General features: G+C 51.9%; 1 protein-coding gene across 4 annotated transcripts in view; it reads left to right on the top strand.

Annotated features, from left to right (window-relative positions):
* The window catches only part of LNX2 (ligand of numb-protein X 2), an 80,083-nt gene extending 75,915 nt beyond the window's left edge, over positions 1-4,168 (top strand). For all 4 annotated transcript variants that reach the window (XM_047862538.1, XM_047862282.1, XM_047862456.1 and 1 more), the window contains 2 exons: positions 10-168; positions 2,008-4,168. In XM_047862538.1, coding sequence (XP_047718494.1) covers positions 10-168; positions 2,008-2,143 — 295 coding nt within the window. In that variant the 3' untranslated portion in view covers positions 2,144-4,168. The remainder of the gene's footprint in view (positions 1-9; positions 169-2,007) is intronic.
* Positions 4,169-20,003: the final 15,835 nt, after the last annotated feature.

The raw sequence follows: 20,003 nt of genomic DNA, 5'->3' as shown, positions 1-20,003 counted from the left end.
TTATTACAGCGCCCTTCACAGCTGCCATGACATAGTTTTACGAAGAAGCTCCTTGGGAAGCTGGGGCTTTAGTATCGTTGGTGGATATGAAGAGAACCACACCAACCAGCCTTTCTTCATTAAAACCATTGTCTTGGGAACTCCTGCTTATTATGATGGAAGATTAAAGTGAGTCTTCATTATGTCTGATCATGTGATTCAGCTTTACTGTGATGGGCGCCATCGTGACCAGGGGTCAACTCCCAACCCAGCCCGTGGGCTGTTGTCGTAAATAAAGTTTTAGCGGGACGTGGCTGCGTTCGCGGGTTCGCGCGTCCTCCGTGGTTGCCCCTGAGCCACAGCGGTGGCGATGAGTCACTGGGACAGAGACCGTGTGGTTCACAAAGACTAAAATATTTGTTTACTAACTGGCCCTTTACGGCAACCGTTGGCCAGACCAGATCTAGACTGAAGCATCACTTTACCGTCTTGCCTCCGATAGCTCTGCGATGCGAATCTAATGACAGGAGCCAAACCTGAGTCATCTGATGAGACACACTGTGGTAGGACAGCTAGCAATGAACAGTCATTCCACACATTCCCCCTTAGGTCCAGTCCTGTCATTAGATGACTCTGCTCTGTTTTTCTCCACAGCACTTATGTCCACCGAACATTATATTTATGCAAGCTCCGTGAGGGGGGGTGGGAGGGACTTGGTTGCCTCTATCGTTATATTCCTGGCCGCAACAACAGTGCCTCGTGTATACAGTAGGCTCTCGGTAAATATTTGATGAATGAACGTATGATAGCTTACCGTGTGCCAGGCACAGTGCTGAGTGCTTGCGATGGTATTATGGAACCTTCCTTCTTAACAGCCCTGGGAGGTCAGTGTTGTTGTTGCTGTTTCCGTTTGATAAACGAGGTAACTTAAGTGCTGGAAGGAGAAAGAAACTTGCCCACAGTCAAGCAGCTGGAAACGGTTGACTGCGGTTCGCACCCAGGACCGTGTCTCCAGGGCCTTGGCTGGGAACCCTCTGGAAGGCCTCAGCCGACCTCGCGCAGCCTCTTTCCTTTTTCAAAGCTCAGGTGCTGGGAGAAGAAGGAGGGGTTACGTCAAGAGATCCTACGGACTGAGAGGAGACGGGTAACGAAGCTCTTAGTGCTTAGTTTTTGAGGGGAGGGCCGGTTCTTAAAAAGTAAGCGTTGACGCACCAGACAGAGTGCCACACACATGGAGAGCGTATACCGCTCACGGAGAGAAAGTGCCATTCACGTGATCTGGCGAAAAGTTGTCAGGGTCAGGATGCTCTTGATCAGGCTTGTGTCGACAGAGATGGGGGGGACATCCGTATTTTAGGCAGAAGGAGTAGGGGCAACGTGAATTAACCATCCTCTTCGCTAGGTCACCCCACCAGTCTGGGTCTCAGAAGTTTACTTTCCACCTGCTACTGAGGTAGCTCACAATAAGCTGGCCTGTGGGTGCTACAGACTAAAGAGGAAAGATCATAAAGGATACAGAGGCCTTCAGATTTGTCGTCCATTTGTGATGATCCTGTCAGAGGACAGTAAGCGTCCGCAGCTGACGGCAGCCGAAAGAAAAGGAGGTGTCCGTCTCATTCTCGACGCGATTCAACCCTGGGACGTATGCACTCTAAGAATGAGGAAAGAGGACAGTTAAAATGATAAGCAATCCCCTCGGGTGCATTAGTTAGTATTTCTTAACGGGGCAGCACGTTTATTCTCCAAATTACATTTGGCTTAAGCTTAGGCGAAAATTACTCTGCTCGTCCTCAAAGCCACCCGGCGGCTACAGGAGCGGTGGGCGTACAAGTGCCCTTGATTGGCAGGGGCAGGCCAATCTAGGCTGAAAAACGGCCCCGGGTGTTTTGCAAGGTAGATCATATGCGCTCACCGTTGACAGCGAATGGTTACGCGAAGCTGTGAATTTCACGCTTAAGAAATCTCAGGCTAACGTTGTCTGATCCCATGAAAATGGTTAACGGCCCGTTTCTGTTTCTCTTTGCCCAGATGTGGAGATATGATCGTGGCGGTCAACGGCCTGTCGACTGTGGGCATGAGCCATTCTGCGCTAGTTCCCATGTTGAAGGAACAGAGGAACAAAGTCACTCTGACAGTTATCTGCTGGCCTGGCAGCCTGGTGTAGGTTCCGAAATCGGTTTCGAGTCAGGCCCCTTCCTTGTTTGGGCTTTGTTCACTAGCCCTTGTAACAAGTTCCTGTGCTTAGAATTCAGACCCTCCGTCGTCAGAATGTGACCTAACATTACCGATGAAGTCTTCCCAAACTGTGACCCGGCCAGCTGCATCGGAGGACTGGTGGTAGTTCCTTGGGTCCACGCGCCCCAAGACTGGGATCAGGGAAGCCAGTGGCAGTAGCATTTGCTGCGCTGTAGCCACGGTGCCACCAACGGGTCCCTGGAGATGGTACCCCTCCCCCATTTTTTTTCCCTTCGGTGCCAACATTTCAAAACTTCCTACCGTTTATAAAGTGATTTTTCTGACGTATTTTACTTCTACTTTAATCTCTTAGTACTCATAGATGATGAAGACAGAAGTCTGACGCTACTGAAGAGCTTTCTACAAAATAATGTACCAATAATTAGAATGCTAGGTAATAAAAGATCACGTTTTCCAGGGACACAGGAGGTTGGGAGGTTAATTACAGTTCCGTGCTGGAGACGGTAAAAGCAGCACTTACTTAAAGAAGTCCAAAGGCATTCAAGATTCATCTCCAAAGGAATGTTTTGTTATGCAGGAACATTTTGGAGCGTTTTTTGCTAAAATTCACTTTCTAGCGTTTGTATTGTACTTGTCAGCAGTCTTGACTGGACATGCTTTCTGTGATTGATGCAGTTAAAGTAGATAAAGGTAAAACCGTATTGCTATTCAATACGCATTCATATATATCACAACTCAGTGTAGAAGGTACCCTAGCTTTATTTCATTCTGAGACGAGCCTTGAGTGTTTTAGAAACCCTTATTTTTTTCCCCCCATTATTTCTCGTGAACTTAACCATTTCAAGAAAAAGCCTGAAAAGTCCTGGATTTTTATCGAAAATAGTAGGTTTTAGATGCTTATTATCTTTCAGTGAGTCCTTGATCACTAGGCTATCTCTTGTTTTTCCTAAATGTTTCTGAAAACTACGACCAGCCCGTTTTGTTCGTCCTTCACTCCACGTGGTTGTCCTTTGGAAGAACCCATAAAGAAGCGAGTAAGAGAAGAAATATCTTTACCTTGCTAATATTATGCATACTTGAAAAAAGTTTCACTTAGGAACCTAGTTCAGAATCTGAGCTCATTTACAAGTGACCTCTGTAATAAATGGTATTGTTTATCAGAGAATGTATTTCGAAAATACTACAGTATATTATGAGCATGACCACTTGATTTTCAAGCTAGCAGTTGCATTGCTAGGGCTTTATTGTGGCTGTAGCATGTCCCTGGTTATTCCTGGTAGCTTTTTAGTGATTTTTTTAAACCGATCTCTTTTGGATAAATAAGAAATGGCAACAATAATTGCTACCGATTCGTTCAACCCCTTAGCTACACTGTGTATGGTCAACATATAACCAAGATACAGTGGAACGCTGCATACAGTATATTACTGTTATGTGATGATTGGCTTTTGAAGCAATTTGGTATCGACGTGCTTTGATATTCTAATCGACATGGAACAGGTCTGTTTGTTGGGTTTTTTTTTCCTGCTCCCCAGATAGAATTTTATATCCTACTTGGCTATTTTTTTAAACATTTTGTAAGAATGCATCATTTCTTGGGGAGCGACCATCCATCAACAAATATCCTAATGGCTACTTTGTTATACATAAAATACTTACCTTGAACCTGGGGGTATGATGAGTATTTTGGAAGAAGGCACTTTTTTCCAACGTTATTGTTATCACGGAAATCTCGGCCTCGGCTGAAGCCAATTTGGTTTGATTACAAAACGCGATGGCTTTTGGTCAGAATGATATCTGGTGATGGAAACTTGTTCGTAATTTATTGTTACTGTTGAGATATTTGGATTTTCTCATTTTAAGCGTAAATAGTTCAAATATTTTGATTTGTTCTGTGCCTTCGGTTTAAATTATTTCAGGATTTCTCAAACGTGTTTAAGTAATGGTGTGATAATCATCCAGGATGGAAATAAAAGTCATCCTTTCCATGACAGTGACATTGTCTCTTTTCTGGAGCAGCAGATAGTGACTCCGTAATCCATCCTTTTATGTGTTCACGGCACCCCTGTTGCCGTCACCGCGCCCCGAGCTTCGAACCTCAGAGTTACAAGTCCACCTTCTGATTCTCACTCCTGTAGGCACAACACGTTGATCCCTGTTGATCGTTGGACATTTTGCCCACACGGTAGCTCCAGATCTGTGTTGCCCAATACGTGTGGCTACTGAATCCCTGAACAGCGACTGGGCCACGTATCAAAATGATGATACCTTGGATATACAGGCTGATAGAAAATATAGTATTTTTTTTAACTTTTATTCTTGGTGGGTTTCCTGCCCATCTTTTTCTATGCATTTTTTTCCGGTCTTATTGAGAAAGAACATACATCTCTGTGTACGTTGAAGGCATACGGCATGATGGTTTGGGTTTACATACACTGTGAGGGGGTCACCGCAAGAGGTTCAGCTAACCTCCGTCTTCTCTCACCGACACCGTAAAAAGAAAAGACAGAAATTTCCCCTCGGGATGAGAACTCCCAGGATCTACTTTCTTGACCGTTTTCTTGTATATCACACAGCGGCGTTAGCTGTAGTTGTGGTGGTGCACATAACATCCCTGGGACTTTTTTTAAATGTTTGTTTATTTTTGAGAGACAGAGAGAGGGAGACACGGAATCTGAAGCAGCCTCTAAGCTGTCGGCACAGAGCCCGGCGTGAGGCTCGAGCTCGCGAGCCTCGAGATCATGACCTGAGCCTAAGTGACACACGTCACTGCTAAACCCACTGAGCCACCCAAGCACCCCTTAGGACTTCTTTATCTCGTAACTGGAAGTTTGTACCTTTCGACTGCCTTCCTCCAAGTCCCCCTCCCCTTACCCTAAAATATCTTACTAAAATTGATTTCACCAGTTTATTTTTGCTTTTTTGAAATTTATTTGGAGACAGAGCATGAGCATGTGCAAACACAAGCAGGGGAGGGGCAGAGAGAGCGGGGGGAGAGAATCCCGAGCCGACTCCACACCGTCAGCACAGAGTCCCACACGGGGCTCGATCCCAGGAACCCTGAGATCATGATCTGAGCTGAGATCCAGAGTTGGACGCTCACCCGACTGATCCACTCAGGTGCCCCTTTTTACTTTGCTTTAACGTGGTTATCAGAAAATCGGAGATTACTACGTGGCTGTGCCTGTCGGCCTCTATCGCAGCACTTCCCGGACCAGGCGGCCCTGACCTGCTTCCTGGCCTTCCGAGGGCTTTGCTCATTACCTGCATTAAAGAAGAAAAAATTGTAATCAAAGAAAACTGCTCCCGATTTCCCGGTAAATTAAGTTCAGATCAAGGGCCGTGCGGTCTGACCCCTAATCAGGTTTTCTGGATGGCTCTGTGGTCCCATTTACCCTCTGTGACTCCGGCGGGCTCCCCACGCCCCCAGGTCCTGCTTCCGAGGGCTCCCTATTGCAGCCCTGTGATGCGATCCCTTCTGTGCGTGGCCAGCGGTGTGCCATGCCGGGTGTCCCATATCGGGAGGCGTCGCTTGGATGCTGCTATCTCTAGCTTTCTCTGGCTCCTCCTCCCCGCTTTCAAGAGAATTACCCTCCTTGTGAGGGTGCATCTCAGCAGGCCTCCGTGTTTGCTTCTGTTGTGGCTCTGACCTAACCACCCTCACAGTTGCGAGAGCCGCCTTGCAGTTCTGAGTGCGCCCACACCCCGGGTCTGCAGCCCGCGCCGTCTGGGGTCTGAGGGCCCCTAACGTCGCTTCTGCAACACGGACATCCGTTTTCTCGTGCGCTTCCCTACCCCCCCCCCCCCCCCCCCCGCTCTCTCCGGTCTGAACTCTTACCGGTAGCTGTTCTAGACCCTAATTTTGGTCACTGCCCTGGTTAGGGACCTGCAGGGAAAGGTCACAGCAGCTTGGCGCGGCAGGAAAGCCCCTTCCCGCCCCGCCCCCTGCCCGCCACTCACCTGGCTTCCCCCACTCCTTGCCTCCTTTATACACCATCCCCACCACGCCCGTGCCTCCGCAGGCTGACCTGGCTCTCGTGGCATCACCTCCTTGTGGGAAATCCTTACCAACCTCCAGGGGCAGGCACTGTTTGCTCCTCTGAAAGGTTTTGTTAAATTATACTTTCGTGGCCACGGATATGTGCGAGGAAGAAGAAAAACTTGCCAGGTAGGTGCTCGATTACCCCTGCCTGTAGCAACCTTTAAAATCAGAGATTCTAGGGGCGCCTGGGTGGCGCAGTCGGTTAAGGGTCCGACTTCAGCCAGGTCACGATCTCGCGGTCCGTGAGTTCGAGCCCCGCGTCAGGCTCTGGGCTGATGGCTCAGAGCCTGGAGCCTGTTTCCGATTCTGTGTCTCCCTCTCTCTCTGCCCCTCCCCCGTTCATGCTCTGTCTTTCTCTGTCCCAAAAATAAATAAACGTTGAAAAAAAAATTTTAAATCAGAGATTCTATACCTTCCAGAGAGCCCAGGGTTCTCTAGACGGAGCATGTAGGCCTCGTGTCCTTTCTCTGTCCCAGGGTCCCTTCCAGGACGCCACACGACATCTAGTTATGCGTCCTGGGGCTCCCCCCGGCTGTGCCGTTTTCTCAGACTTTCCTTGCTTCTGAGGATCTGGACGGTGTCGCGCACCCGCCAGGGACACTGTAAGACGCCCCCCGTTGGAACGTGCCTGCTTCGCTTTCTCGTGATTAGACGGGGGCTGTGCGTCTGCGGGAGGAAGATGGCCAAGGTCAAGGGCCATTCTCATGGCCTAGCGACGCTGCATACTGTCAGCGTGACTTGTGGTTGTTGGTGTTGACCTTGCCCACCTGGCCTAAGAGCAGTGTTCGTCAGGTTCTTCTCCAGGAAAGTTGCTTGCCCTTCTGTCTATACCGCAGTCGTTGGACAGAAGTCACTGTGCACGGCCCACATTTAAGGTGTGGGGAATTCCATCCTCCAATTATTTTGGAGCTGGTCGGGGAAATGAGGGGTCTCTGGTGCTGCTTAGGGAGGCCACCTGGGTGGGAAGAAGGGAATGTCGAAGATCGAGAAGGGTTGTTCCCTCAGGACACTGCGCGATATGAGCAGACTTTCAAACAGCGGGGGGCCGCGCGCTCCAAACGAGCCGGCGCACTTCCTCGAGGAAAGACAACGCGGTCTGCAAATTCTGTTCGCTCTTGCTTCTGAACCGGGTTTCCGGTCCCTTGTACAGGAAAGCGGGCCGTTGCTTTAGGACTCTTCAAATGGTTGAAGCCTGCAATAAGTGGCTGGTTTAAATCTGAAGTCAACAAACCCGACTTTCAGCTCCTGACAGTACTTGGCTCGTGCATCACGCCCGAAGCCCCCCCCCCCCCCCCCCCCCCCGCGTTTCAGGACAGCAGAGTCCCATCAATTCCGAGGGAACCAGTTGGGAATGTGAAAGCTCCGAGCTGCAGTGAATGTGGCACTTTCTATAAAGACTAAGCCTCTTGCGTCAACATTTAAAAAGGGAAAGTGGGGTAGCCACGCTGCATGCTGGGGTGTACTCTTTCCGAGTTGCCTTAAGCACCTGCAGAACGCCCGTGCACGTCCCAGGGCCCGACGGGGCTCTCTCCCATGCAGCCATTGACACGAGAATTCACCCAGCACCTACCGTGTGCATGACGCACAGACGGGCTCCGGATCACTTCTTTGCAACACCGGGTTGCACCTTTTCGTCCTTCGGGCCTCCCTCCGTTTACCCGTCTTTGGCGGTAAGACCGCGTAGGTAGGTCGCACAGCAGAGGGAACTCCTACCCAGGCCCAGGCGAACGAGTCACGAAGTGAGCGTCTGTTCTAAGTCTCTCTTCTCGGCCTGCAGAAGGAAAGGTTTCAACGCCCCGGGGGGCCTTGCTGGAAAGCTCTTGCCACGGCACAGCGCAAATCTACTCCGTTCAACTAGGCGAGCAGTTGATTTCTCTGGCCACGCAAAAGCTCTTTAGAAGTAAAGTTGGACATGTGAATACAGCACCCGCTGGCTGCAAAACATCCAAGGATAGAAATGGTAAAATGTAAGATCAGGGGAGTAAAAGACGAGCCCTTTCTAGCACCTCCCCGCACGCGGCAGAGGGCAGGCCTCCAACCAGGGGAAGGGTGGTGGCGTGCGGGGTGCTGCAGGATTTCCATCTGCACTCCGGTGACTCCCCTGCACATGATGCTTTGAGGTGGGGCTGTTTTGCAAACTTCTACGGCGCCTCACCTTGTTCCTCAAAAGTCTGCAGTTTTTAAGGGTGAATCCAATTGCAACCCCTCCTTGAATTGCCCAAAAAGCGATCGCCGGTTCGAGAGGTCAGGTGAGAAATGTCTATCGCTGAGGCTGCCATGTAGAGATGCGACAGCTGTCCAGTCGGTGTCGGGGTTCTGAGAGTGGAGGCAGCTGTCAAAAATAAAGGACGTCCGGGGGCGCCCGGGGGGGCTCGGTCGGTTCATGATCTCAGCTCGGGTCATGAGTCAGTTCACGAGCTGGGAGATCGTGACCTCCGCTGGGCTCTGTGCTGACGGTCAGGAGGCTGCTTGGGATTCTCTCTCTTCCTCTCTCTCTCTGCCCCTCCCCTGCTCGCACTCTCTCTGTCTCTGTCTCTCTGTCTCTCTCTCTCTCAAAATAAATAAACATTAAAAAAAAAAAAAAAAGGAAAGAGAAAATCTTGTCCCACCCACAACTCTGCCAGAACGTCTCCGATGATGGGATGGGTCGAGTCACAACCCGGGACGGCGACCCTCCCACCGCCAGACCTCCCAGGGAAGGGCACCCCAGAGCGGTTTTGCAGATTTGCACCCTCCCTTCCGTGCAGCCCTCCGGGTCTTGCCTGGCCCTTGACAGTGCAGGCTATCCTCCTGCCCCCGGGGGTCCCAGCCCACGCTGATGTCAGGTGAGGGCCGGGCACAGAGTTGGGCACCCACAGCAGCAAAGCTCACCCTGAGGAGTTAGTGAATGCTTAAGGAAAATGAGTTCTCATCTCCTCTCACCTATAAGTCATCCCAAAGGATACCATGTCCTTGTATCACGCAAGTACCCACACCCTAGAGCCTTTTCCCCCAACGACCCCAAATCATGGAACCTTAGAGTCGGAAAGCCCTTATCCAGGTTTTTCTGATATGGGGATCGCTTCTGTCTCCTCTCCAGCCCCTGCTTGAATGCTTCCACGACTGGGACCTCACTACTCCATTTGTAATTGTCGATGTAATTGACAATTAATTGACAATGTAATTGTCAACGATTGCTTTGGGTGACATTTTGTCCCTGCCTTTCCTCCCAGCTGGACTGCAGAAGCCTGGCAGAGGGGGAAGATCTCTTCGTTTGTTATCTCTAATATCTAAATGAACATCAGGCCGGCACGATGCGTGAAATACTGATGCTTTTTTTCCCTCTGGCTCAGGGAATGTTTATTTAGCATGTGCTACAGGCCAGGCACTGTTTTCCGTGCTCGGGATCCATCAGTTACCAAGACAAACTTGTTGGCTCTCCCTCAGCTTACATTCTAAGGAGGGGAAGAATGAACAATAAAATGAAGAAACGATATGCTGTTAGACGGCGATAAATGTTGTGAAGAGAGAAAACCCAGGTGAACGGAAGACAGAAACGAGCTGTAGGAGGGAGGTGGTCAGGGAGGGCCTCTCCGGGGAGGTGTGACAGGAGGCACACAGCTCGGTGCTCCGTGTCGGTTGTTTAGAGACCGTCGGGTCACATTTGGTGGTGATCACTCACCTAGGACGGCTGTGCCGGCATCATGGGCCCTGGGCGTGCTGGCTGGACCTCCGCCGCTCTCTTCCCGCGGCTCTGCGACAAAAGCACTGATACTTGCTGGGGCGCACATGATATGAATTTATTTTTTTCATTTTTTTTAACGTTTATTTGTGAGACAGAGAGACAGAGCATGAGCAGGGGAGGGGCAGAGAGAGAGGGAGACACAGGATCCGAAGCAGGCTCCGGGTTCCGAGCTGTCAGCCCGGAGCCCGACGCAGGGCTTGAATTCACGGGCCGCGAGATCGTGACCTGAGCTGAAGTCGGGGATGCTTAATCGACTGAGCCCCCGGCACCCCGGGGCGCACATGCTACTAATTTAGAGGGAGGCCTGCTGGGTCACAGTGGATAGAACCCAACAGGCTGGGTCTGTGTTTGCCACTTACTGGCGTCAGAGACCCGAAGCACTGCATTGCACCTCAGATCCTCAGTTTTCTCATCTAGCAAACGAGAAGATGCTTACCTCGCTAGGGGGCTGCACGCTGTAGAGACTGTGCACGTAAAGCGGCTGACCCATCGTGCTCCACGGGCTGTAGTGCCGTGTGGACACAGAGATGCCGGCTACACCCGCCGGGGGTTATCGAGAGTGAGGGAGCTCCCTGCTTTCAGAGCCTCCTCTGCACCCAAGCTTCTGTCTGCTCTCAACATCGCGCGTTTTCCCCAACACGGTGCACCTGTCGGCAGGTTGGGTCACGCGCCTTAATCGCGTAAGTGACTCAGTTTCCCCAGGCACGGTCCCCAGCTTCCCCGAGGCCGGGCTGCCGCTCATGCGTGCCATCCCTCCAGGAATGCCTGGTCCCGGCCAGGCTAAGCCCTGCTAGTCCTTCCCGGCCCAGCCCCGGTGCCAGTGGCGGCCGGGCTCCCCTGCCCCGCTCTTCCAAGTCCTTCGCTCCCCCGCCACTCCCGGCCCCGTCTGCCCCTCTGCTGCGCTTGCTTTTCTGACGCTGCCGTCCACCCCCAACCGCAGCCTGCGCCGGCCGTGCCCCTTGGTGGCCGCGAGCTCCTTCGGGGTCTGGCCGTTCTGCCTCCCACGCGCCTGGCGGCCCGAGGTGCGGTGCCACGCTTGCCAGTTCCAGCTCAGTGTCGGAAGCCGCAGAGGAGGGCTGGGGAGGACCCCTGGATCACACCGTGGGTGACTCTGAAGACCATGGATTCCGGGGCGCCCGGGTGGCTCCGTCGGTGAAGCGGCCAACTTCGGCCCAGGTCACCATCTCACGGTTCTGTGGGTTCTAGCCCCACGTCGGGCTCTGAGCTGCCAGCCCGGAGGCCGCTTCGGATTCCCTCTCTCCCAATCTCTCTCTCTCTCTGCCCCTCCCCTGCTGGCACCCTCTCTCAAAAACAGAAAGAGAGGGGCGCCTGGGTGGCGCAGTCGGTTAAGCGTCCGACTTCAGCCAGGTCACGATCTCGTGGTCCGTGAGTTCGAGCCCCGCGTCAGGCTCTGGGCTGATGGCTCGGAGCCTGGAGCCTGTTTCCGATTCTGTGTCTCCCTCTCTCTCTGCCCCTCCCCCGTTCATGCTCTGTCTCTCTCTGTCCCAAAAATAAATTAAAAATGTTGAAAAAAAAATTTAAAAAAAAAAAAAAAGAAAGAGAAAAAGAAAAAAAGACAAGGGAACGGGTTCTGCAGCGGGGTAACAATCGTGAGAAACCAACAAAACAGCGCAGAAGTGGGAAAAAAGGCCATCACAAGCCAGGCCTCCGTGGCCTGACGTCATACGAGCCTCTTACAGGAGGCACGAGAATGTGGTTTATTGCCGCTTATCTACCGTGGTGCCCTTTCAGGCAAATTTGCTACCTTTTCTCTGTGCAGGTGACAGATGGCCGCCGTCAACAGCACCGGGCGACCGTCTAACTACGTTCCGACAGCAGCACTTTACTTTCCCACGTGTGGCGTGGAGTAGCAGTTTGTCATTCGAGCCTCATGACAACCTTAGGAGACGTACTAGGTATACGCAGACGGCTCCCGTTCGACAGATGAAGAAAAACTGAGGTTAAGGGACTTACCCGCTTGCACGTAACTGGCAAACGGCAAACTACGCACCAGAAACCAGAGCCCGCAGCCCAGCGTCCCCGCCCGCCGCCTCCGCCCGGACCCTACCCTCAGCACGCTCCATCGGTGCCCTGGTCACAGGGCTTGTGTGGGAAGCTGGGGAGAGGACTGCCTTCCTCCTCCGTAAGCTGCCTTTCCCAGGAGGGGTGCTTTGCAACAGGCCATCTTCACTCAACGGACAACGGAAGCGAGTAGGCCAGCCCTGTCCCTTGGGAGGTTTACGGTGTCCGACTCCGATGAAAGGGAATAATGTCACTGTCCCCTGTTGGGCCTTTGGAGGGACCAGGAGTTAACATTCCTACCGAGTAGGCACTCTGCAAGGTTGCAGACTGTTTACAATCTGTGTGCTGGTTTACCCTTACCCTTGACTTTGAAAAAGACGGACATTCTTGGTTCCTAATAGCATACCGGCTTATTCCAGCCATCCTCTCATCCGAGCTATTTACTTTCAAGCTTCCATTTTAATTTCTAAACAGGGAACTGCATCGGAGGGGCCGTCTCAGTTCCTGCTCTTGGATCCGGCATGACATATCTCGGCAGCATTTCTCAAGTGCGCTTGAGGACTCAGAGGCCGTAGGCTGAGAACTTGACATTGAAATTCAGTAAGGGATTCAGAGAACTCCGGTAACTACAGCGTCTCAACCCGAAACGGTTTCTTTGGTTTCTGCGGTTGAGTGAAATTACAACTAACATTTATGGAAAGTCGAGCCTATGCCGAGCATTTTTCACATGTGTGTCCGCTCACTCCTCCCAGGCTTTCAAGGTGAATACCGCAGCCGGTTCCACAACTGAGGCACAGAGGGGCCACGCCGGATCCCAGAGCAGGGGGTGACCCCTGGGATTTGGGGTGCGAGCACCCACCAGGGAGCAGAAATGTCTCTTCTGACCCTGCCTTTGCCTTTGTCTTCCTGTCTGACAGCTGCCTCCCCGTTGGTCATGTTGCCCTTGTCACCATCTGACATCTGACGTGGCCGGGCGGCAAGGGGAAGACTGAACCGGAGACCCGGGGGGTCGGGCCCTGAGCGGAATCAATCAGCTTCTCCCCGGCCGGTTCCTGCCCCCCTGGGAAGAATGTACGATCTGTCCCAGTTTACTTGATGATAAGAACCGTATTCGGTGCGTGATTATTTTCATGTAATCTAATGGATGGGATTTCCTATCGTTCAGAAGAAAGGACTGCTTAGAAACATCACGTATCGTTGACAAAAATGCCCGTTCTCCAAAGGTGCCACCAGCCCGGCCGCCGTCCTGCAGGTCTGGGTACCCTGGGTGCCGGGCCTCCGGGGCTCTAAGAAGCATAGCTTTCTCCGGCAAGGTTCAGGGTGATCCCGCCAGGAATGGGCAGACCCCCTGCTTAGCCCACCTGTGTAGACCCCACGGCGGTCAGGGTCAGTGCCGGTCTTGGCCGCTGGCACCCCCACAAGGCCTCGCACGGGGAGGTCTGTGGATGCACGAGGGAGACACTGACACAGCTCAGTCTAAGCAAAGCCCCCAGCTAATGAGAGAATCCCCAGCCAGGGTTTCCCACCCGCGGCCCCCCAGCCCCCAGCCCCTCCTCTCTGTCTCTGTCTTGTGCCCATTCTCATTTCCTCGGCTCTCGTCCTGGCTTTCTTTGCTCCTTCTGTTTCTTGTTTGCTTCCCCAGCCCGAAAACCACACGGCTTTGAACCACACCCTCTTTGTCTCTTGGATCTCTTTCCCACAGCTCTTTCCTGTTGCGCTTTGGCTGGGTTTTCGTTTGTGGCTGAATTTCAAGGGTCTGACTGTGTACTTCCGCTCCCCCCCGCCCCCCCCGACCCCGGGACACGCGGAGCCCCTGGTTCCTTGATTTCCATCCTTCTCTCTTCTCTCTCATATCGGATCCCCCCACCCCAGCCCTGGGGGGGGGGGGGGGCACTCACTTCCCACCCCCCCCCCCCCAGGTGCTCCTCTTACACCACCCCCAGGGCTCCCGCCAGCTCTCAGGCTCCTCAGGCCCCGCCCCCAGGGAAGGCCCACGTTAGCACCCCACCTGGGCTTTGCTTCTCTCTTTATCTTCTTTCTTTCTTTCTTTCTTCCTTTCTTTCTTTCTTCCTTTCTTTCTTTCTTTCCTTCTTTCTTTCTCTTTCTTTCTTTCTTTCTTTCTCTCTTTCTCTCTCTCTCTCTTTCTTTCTTTCTTTCTTGTACCATACGTTCTCGCTTGTGGACGCCTCACCTGGGCAAAAGTACTTGGAGCAACTGAGGCTAGGCCAAGGCTCTGCTGTTGCTCAGTCCTCCAAGGTGGCTGCCCCAGGGAAGGCACAGATCGGTGCCCCAGCCTTTGCAGGTGATGCACCTGCTGAGAGAGGCGTGCCATCCAGGTCCCCTTTGGCAGCCGTGGCCTCCCTGCCCTTCCCACACCTGCTCCCACTGACCCCCGACCCCCTCCTCCCCGCTTCGTCTTCCTGTGATGTGCCGAATGCAGGGGCTGTACCAACGGCTCATCCCTCGTGGTCCTGCGTGTCCCATTCGCCTTCACTCCTCTTCCCGGCTATCTGTGTCCAGGACAACCTTCTCCATGCAAAAATGTCCAAGTTCCTCCCTAGCTGAGAGCACTCCTCGCTGATACCAGACAGGCACCCAAGATTCTTCCTGCCACGCAAAGGAGAGCAGGGGGGCGGAGGTTGGGGAGAGGGGGTATCCTGCATAACACTTCTCTGGGGCTGCTGTGCCCTGGGGTCAGGCAGGCCTGCGGGAGGGAGACCACAAGGGACACAAACCGTGCTTGCTCATCAGAGCAGGTTTCTCCAGACTTTTAAGAGGGTGCACCCCCCCCCCCAGGAAAGAGTTAGGATGATTCACCCCGTCAATATACGGACATCCGTCTATTAATATAGATATGACTCAGCTAATACAGACACTTGTTGTAAGACAGAATGGGAAAATAGAAGAAAAACAAGAAAGAAATGCTTAAATGGCTTTAGTTTATTAAAAGTATAAAAAATGTTTTCTCCCACTGAAGCATTTATTTTTTACTTTAATTTTTTAAAGTAACCTCATGCCCCATATGGGACTCAAACTCACCACCCCGAGATCAAGAGTCACAGAGTCCACCAACTGAGCTAAAGTATTTATTAATAATTTTTAGTGAATGCAATCTGACTGGATATACATCATTCTTTCTCCCCCCCCCCCCCCAAAACTTACTTTTGTATTTGGTGATACAGCATCAAGAAGAACTGGTTCTGGAATTTCACTTATGTTGGTTCTGGGCTATCATACATCTCTGAGACTGGTTTCTCCCCATACTCACGTCTGTATCCATCCACCAATGAGACACGGTGTTGCTTCAATGTAACTGCAAATTTCCACCTTCTCTGATGTCGGTCCAGTTTTGCATACTAAGAGCTCTTTCCATTTGACGTTTAAAAAAATTTTTTTTAACATTTATTTATTTTTGAGAGACAGAGAGACAGAGCACGATCGGGGAGGGGCAGAGACACAGAATTGGAAGGAGGCTCCGGGCTCCGAGCTGTCAGCCCAGAGCCTGATGCGGGGCTGGAACTCACAAACCACGAGATCATGACCTTGAGCCGAAGTCGGACACTTAACCGACTGAGCCACCCAGGCGCCCTGCAATTTTACATCTTTGACAAGTGGTTTCAAAATACCGTAAGAAGAGGGGGTTGATTTTCACATAATTAGAAAATTCTGCTTCCACTCAGAGTAGAGTGTGAGAGTTTTTGAAGTTTACAACTGTAAATCTAACCTTTCTTTCGCCAACAAAAACGCCCTAACAGGAAGACATTTGCAAACATCCCATTTTCAAAAGGCTGTGTCAGTAGCATACGTTTCTTCTAGGGAAAAAAAAAAGAATTTGGGGTGCCTGGGTGGCTCAGTCGGGTAGGCGTCCGACTCTTGATTTCTGCTCAGGTCACGATCTCACAGTTTGCAAGATGGAACCCTGCACTGACGGCCAGGAGCCTGCTTCGGATTCTCTCGCTCACTCGCTCTCTCTCTGCCCCTCTCCCACTCACCCGCATACAGGTGCACAGGCACGCTCTTTCTCTCTCAAAATAAGTAAGTAAACATTAAAAGAAAAAGAATTCTGTTCCCACTGATCATTAAAGCATTTTTCTCTTGAAATGACGGATTTGTTGGCTTTTCGAAAATAAATGCTGGTGGCCTGGGACTGCCAGGTGGCCTGAGGGCCCGGCTGCCTTCCCTGCCGGCTGGATGATGAGGGTTCGCCCCCGGAGAAGCAGGGGTCTCCGCTGTCACTTTGTGTCCACGTCTGCTTTCGGTACTGATGTTGTCAATCTGCAGTTTCTTCGCAGTGATCTCTTTAAAGCCACCCGTCCATTTCTTCAAGGTTCAGTACAGCTAACCTCAAAGAATAGAATCCTACGTCCACATAACCAGACCCACACAAACTGTGACGAGTCACAACGCAACTGAAAATGAGTGGAGCTGTGAGGGTTCCCCCCGACACCCTTCTTGGAGGACCACCCTCTCTTTTTACTGGCTTTTCTGGCCAGCCACACGACCTGTGAGCTTGCCATAAGGAGAGGATGAGGGTGCCAGCACCCATCAGTGTTTTAACTACTTGCAAAGTTTTTGTTGGTTTGTTTTAGGAAAAAACGAATAGAATTCTAATGTTTTCCTCCCCACCATCGAAAGAGACTGCCGAGGGTGGCCCCCTAGGGCCAGGGCGGGGAGCAAGGGGCACCCATGGGGCATGTGTGTTTGTTTCACGAACTCCCAGCATCGCAGTGGTTAAGCTGGCCCCTCTGCCCCACCCAGCTGTGATGACAACAAGGGCCCGGGGCGGGCCTCCTCAATCGGGCATCTGACCATGTCACCCTCCTGCTCTAGAACTGCTCTGGCTCCCCGTGGCCCTCTGAATAAAGCCCAGGTTCCTTAGTCTGATTCACAGACTAAGGCTGGGGCGCCTGGGTGGCTCAGTCCCACTTGGGCTCAGGTCATAGTCTCACGGTTCACGAGTTTGAGCCCCGCATCGGGCTCTGTGCTGACAGCTCGGAGCCTGGAGCCTGCTTCCCATTCTGTGTCTCCCTCTTTCTCTGCCCCTCCCCTGCTCGTGCTCCCTGTCTCTCTGTCTCAAAAATAAACAAACATTTAAAAAAATATTTTTAAAGTGTCTGCGCTGACCTGAAACAGGGCTGATGCGCCTCTTTCAGCCCTGTATTCCCCTCGCTCAGCAGCGAGGGCTGGCGGGTGCGTTTGTACAGTGGTTTTCAGTTTCGAATGGAAGCGGACGTCTCTCCTTGGGCCACAGCCTCAAGGCCACCCATCGTCGTGGTGGTGATGGTGTTTGAGTTGCCTGGGGGCAGAGGTGGCTCACGGTGGCTGCTCGGGGTCCCTCCCCTTCTTTCCGTTACTGTCCTTCTCGATAGGGGCGAGAGAAGGTGTGGGGCCCCATCGTCATGGAATTGTGACCAACACGATGACCAACAGGATGGAATTGTGACCAACAGGAATTGTGACCAACAGCCTTGACCAAACGTGTGACTCCTGAGTAGTCTGGGGGACAGCAGCAAGTGGAGGCACCGGTTTAGGGTTCTGAAGCCGCCGAGCATCAGCATCCCAGGATTAACTGTGTCGCCTTCTCACGCCCTCTGGTGGCAGGAGGGAGTGCCCACCCTCACTTCCTCCCCCGTGTTTGCAGCCCCCTGCCCAGCGCGGGCTCTCTGAAGCTAGGAACTTCGTGTTACGGATAGAAGGGGGGTGGGTATGTCCCCTCCCCCTCCCGTGTGGTATGAGGAGCTCACATAGCTCGAATACACCAGAAAAGCAACGTGCGCAGACATCGTCGACCTTCCCACGGGCGTTTCTCCATCATGAGTAACCAACAGGAACCCAGCTTGCCCGTGCACCGTATGTGAGTTGAGCCTCTACGGTATAGGGCTCTTTGAATGTCAGTGTTATTGAGGTTTTCATAATTATGTACCTTCAAAAGATGTTCAATGTAATTCTGATCATACTCCTCTAAAAATGCCTCAGATTAAAAGCTTTTGCTGGCTCTTTAGACCGTGGGCCTGCAATTATAGAAAATGAACTGCATTTTAGCTTTCCATTGAAATTAATAACAACGGTTCCCCAGTTGACTCTGTGAATAGTTAATGGAACAAACAGGATACTTCAGTACAATATGGGTTGGAAAGCCATTTGAGCGAGATTCTGGGTTTCAAATGGGAAAATAATTCATACGATGCAAACCTTTCTCATATGCACTCTGAGCAGTGGGTGTTTCTCTGAAATAAAAACTAAGCTATTTAGCGAATGATTAACCGCACCTCAGTCCGCGTGTTACTCCCCTGAAAGCCGGACTCAGGTAAATAATCTAGCACGTGGTAGTTAGCCCTGCCAGAGACCTTGCACCAAGATGGGTCCCCTTGTTTGACAACCAAGAAACATGTTCAGCCAAGTTGAGCGTCCTCCACGGACACTGAGCTGGAAAAGGAGAGAGAAGTGGAGACCGGCCGACCGACCCAGAGCAAACCAAACCCTGCAAGGTAGTATTCTCGTTCCCGTTTTGTAGATGTAGAATTAAGTAAAGTAACTTGCCTGGTGTACCTCCTCCGGCCAGGCAGTCCCTCCCCATTCGAGACACCTGCAGTGGAGATATAGGCTCGGGATGCCGGCGTCTGCACCCTCCCTCCGTCCACCTCTGTTCCTACCTCCATGCCTGGTCCTGTCGCTGAGAAGGGACTTTAGGGACGCTTCGGCTCCGGACGCTCGATTTTGACTCCTTCCCACCAAATCCAAACCGACCTGCTTCGGTGGAGGGCAGGGGTGGGGGGCTCAGATCTCATCTTCATAAGTTGTAGGCCTAGGGAGAAAGTTCACAATTAGACGAGTCAGGGCGCTGGTGGTTACAAGAAAACTAAGAGGGATAAGAACGAAAAGAACATGAACAATTGCTAAGAAAGACGCACAAGGGGCGAAGACCCCCTCTCCGCCTCTCCTCACTCAGAAATTCAACTGTGGAAGGCACAGTTGTGTCTCCTTGTGGCGTTGCACGCTGCGTGTGTTCACACTCCCATCACTCCTTGTGTCACTCACCCACGAACCACTAGGAAGATGAGCCACATAGAAACATTACACCTAGAACCTAGTAGAAGATTCTGGAAAAGTCAGAGGCAGTTACGGACATTGCACACGCAGTGGGCGTTCGGCCCAGTACAAACACCTTAGCAAGAACTCCCCGGCCCCTCCGAACTAAGGGTGAAATGGTCTGCCAGCACAGTCTCCATGGCAAAAGTGATTTAAAAGAAAAAAAAAAAAGATTTCTGAGATGTGGAATTCATGCTGTTACGATCAGAGCTGTTAAGACGCGGTTGGAAAATGATATTAACCAATTTTCACCGCTTCAGCGTCAAGGGAGAAGGGACTGTCACGTCGCAAGTCAGAGTTCTATCTTTGGGGAAGCCTACGTGACTTTTTACCTCAAAACGGCACAAATCTGGAGGGGGGGCGTGGCTTATAGGTTAGATGACCAAATATCAGGACAAGAAAAAGATCCCGATGCGCTGATAGGGAACGGATAAGCTTTTAAGAGGTAAAATGCTTCATGTCACTTCAAGTAATGAACTGCGTCAAGATGGGGGTGAGGTTGGAAATTCTAGGCAGCCACAAATCCCGTATGAATTAACAGGTCACTTGCTCCTGGTGCAGTTTCCAGCTGTAGTAAGCCCGTTGGAGACGTGTCTACAGAAAGGGAGGGAGTGGCCCCCGTGGTCCTTTGTCCTAGGCTCATGGCGTCCAGGCCTTGTGGGATCTGGACTGTGTCCAGAGGGCCGCTCTGAAAACCGTGTCATCTGACGTATGATTGAGGAAACTGGAGATGTTCACCCGCGAATAACCCAGGGCGCACACCTGCTGTCTTCCTAAATTTGCAAGACTGCCTGTCTGGAAGCGAGCAGACATGTTCTGCGTCTCCGGGGGGCCGAACTGGTGCTGCCACTGGGAATCACAGGGAGGTGGGACTCAGGGCGAGGGAGGGGGAGTTCCTTACAATTCCACGCGCTTCAGCATGTAACCGGATCTCGGGAAAGTTTCGTCTGC

The sequence above is a fragment of the Prionailurus viverrinus genome, chromosome A1 (assembly GCF_022837055.1).
Source record: "Prionailurus viverrinus isolate Anna chromosome A1, UM_Priviv_1.0, whole genome shotgun sequence".
In the NCBI taxonomy this organism is placed as follows: Eukaryota; Metazoa; Chordata; class Mammalia; order Carnivora; family Felidae; genus Prionailurus; species Prionailurus viverrinus.
This window is presented reverse-complemented; position numbering and strand designations above follow the sequence as displayed.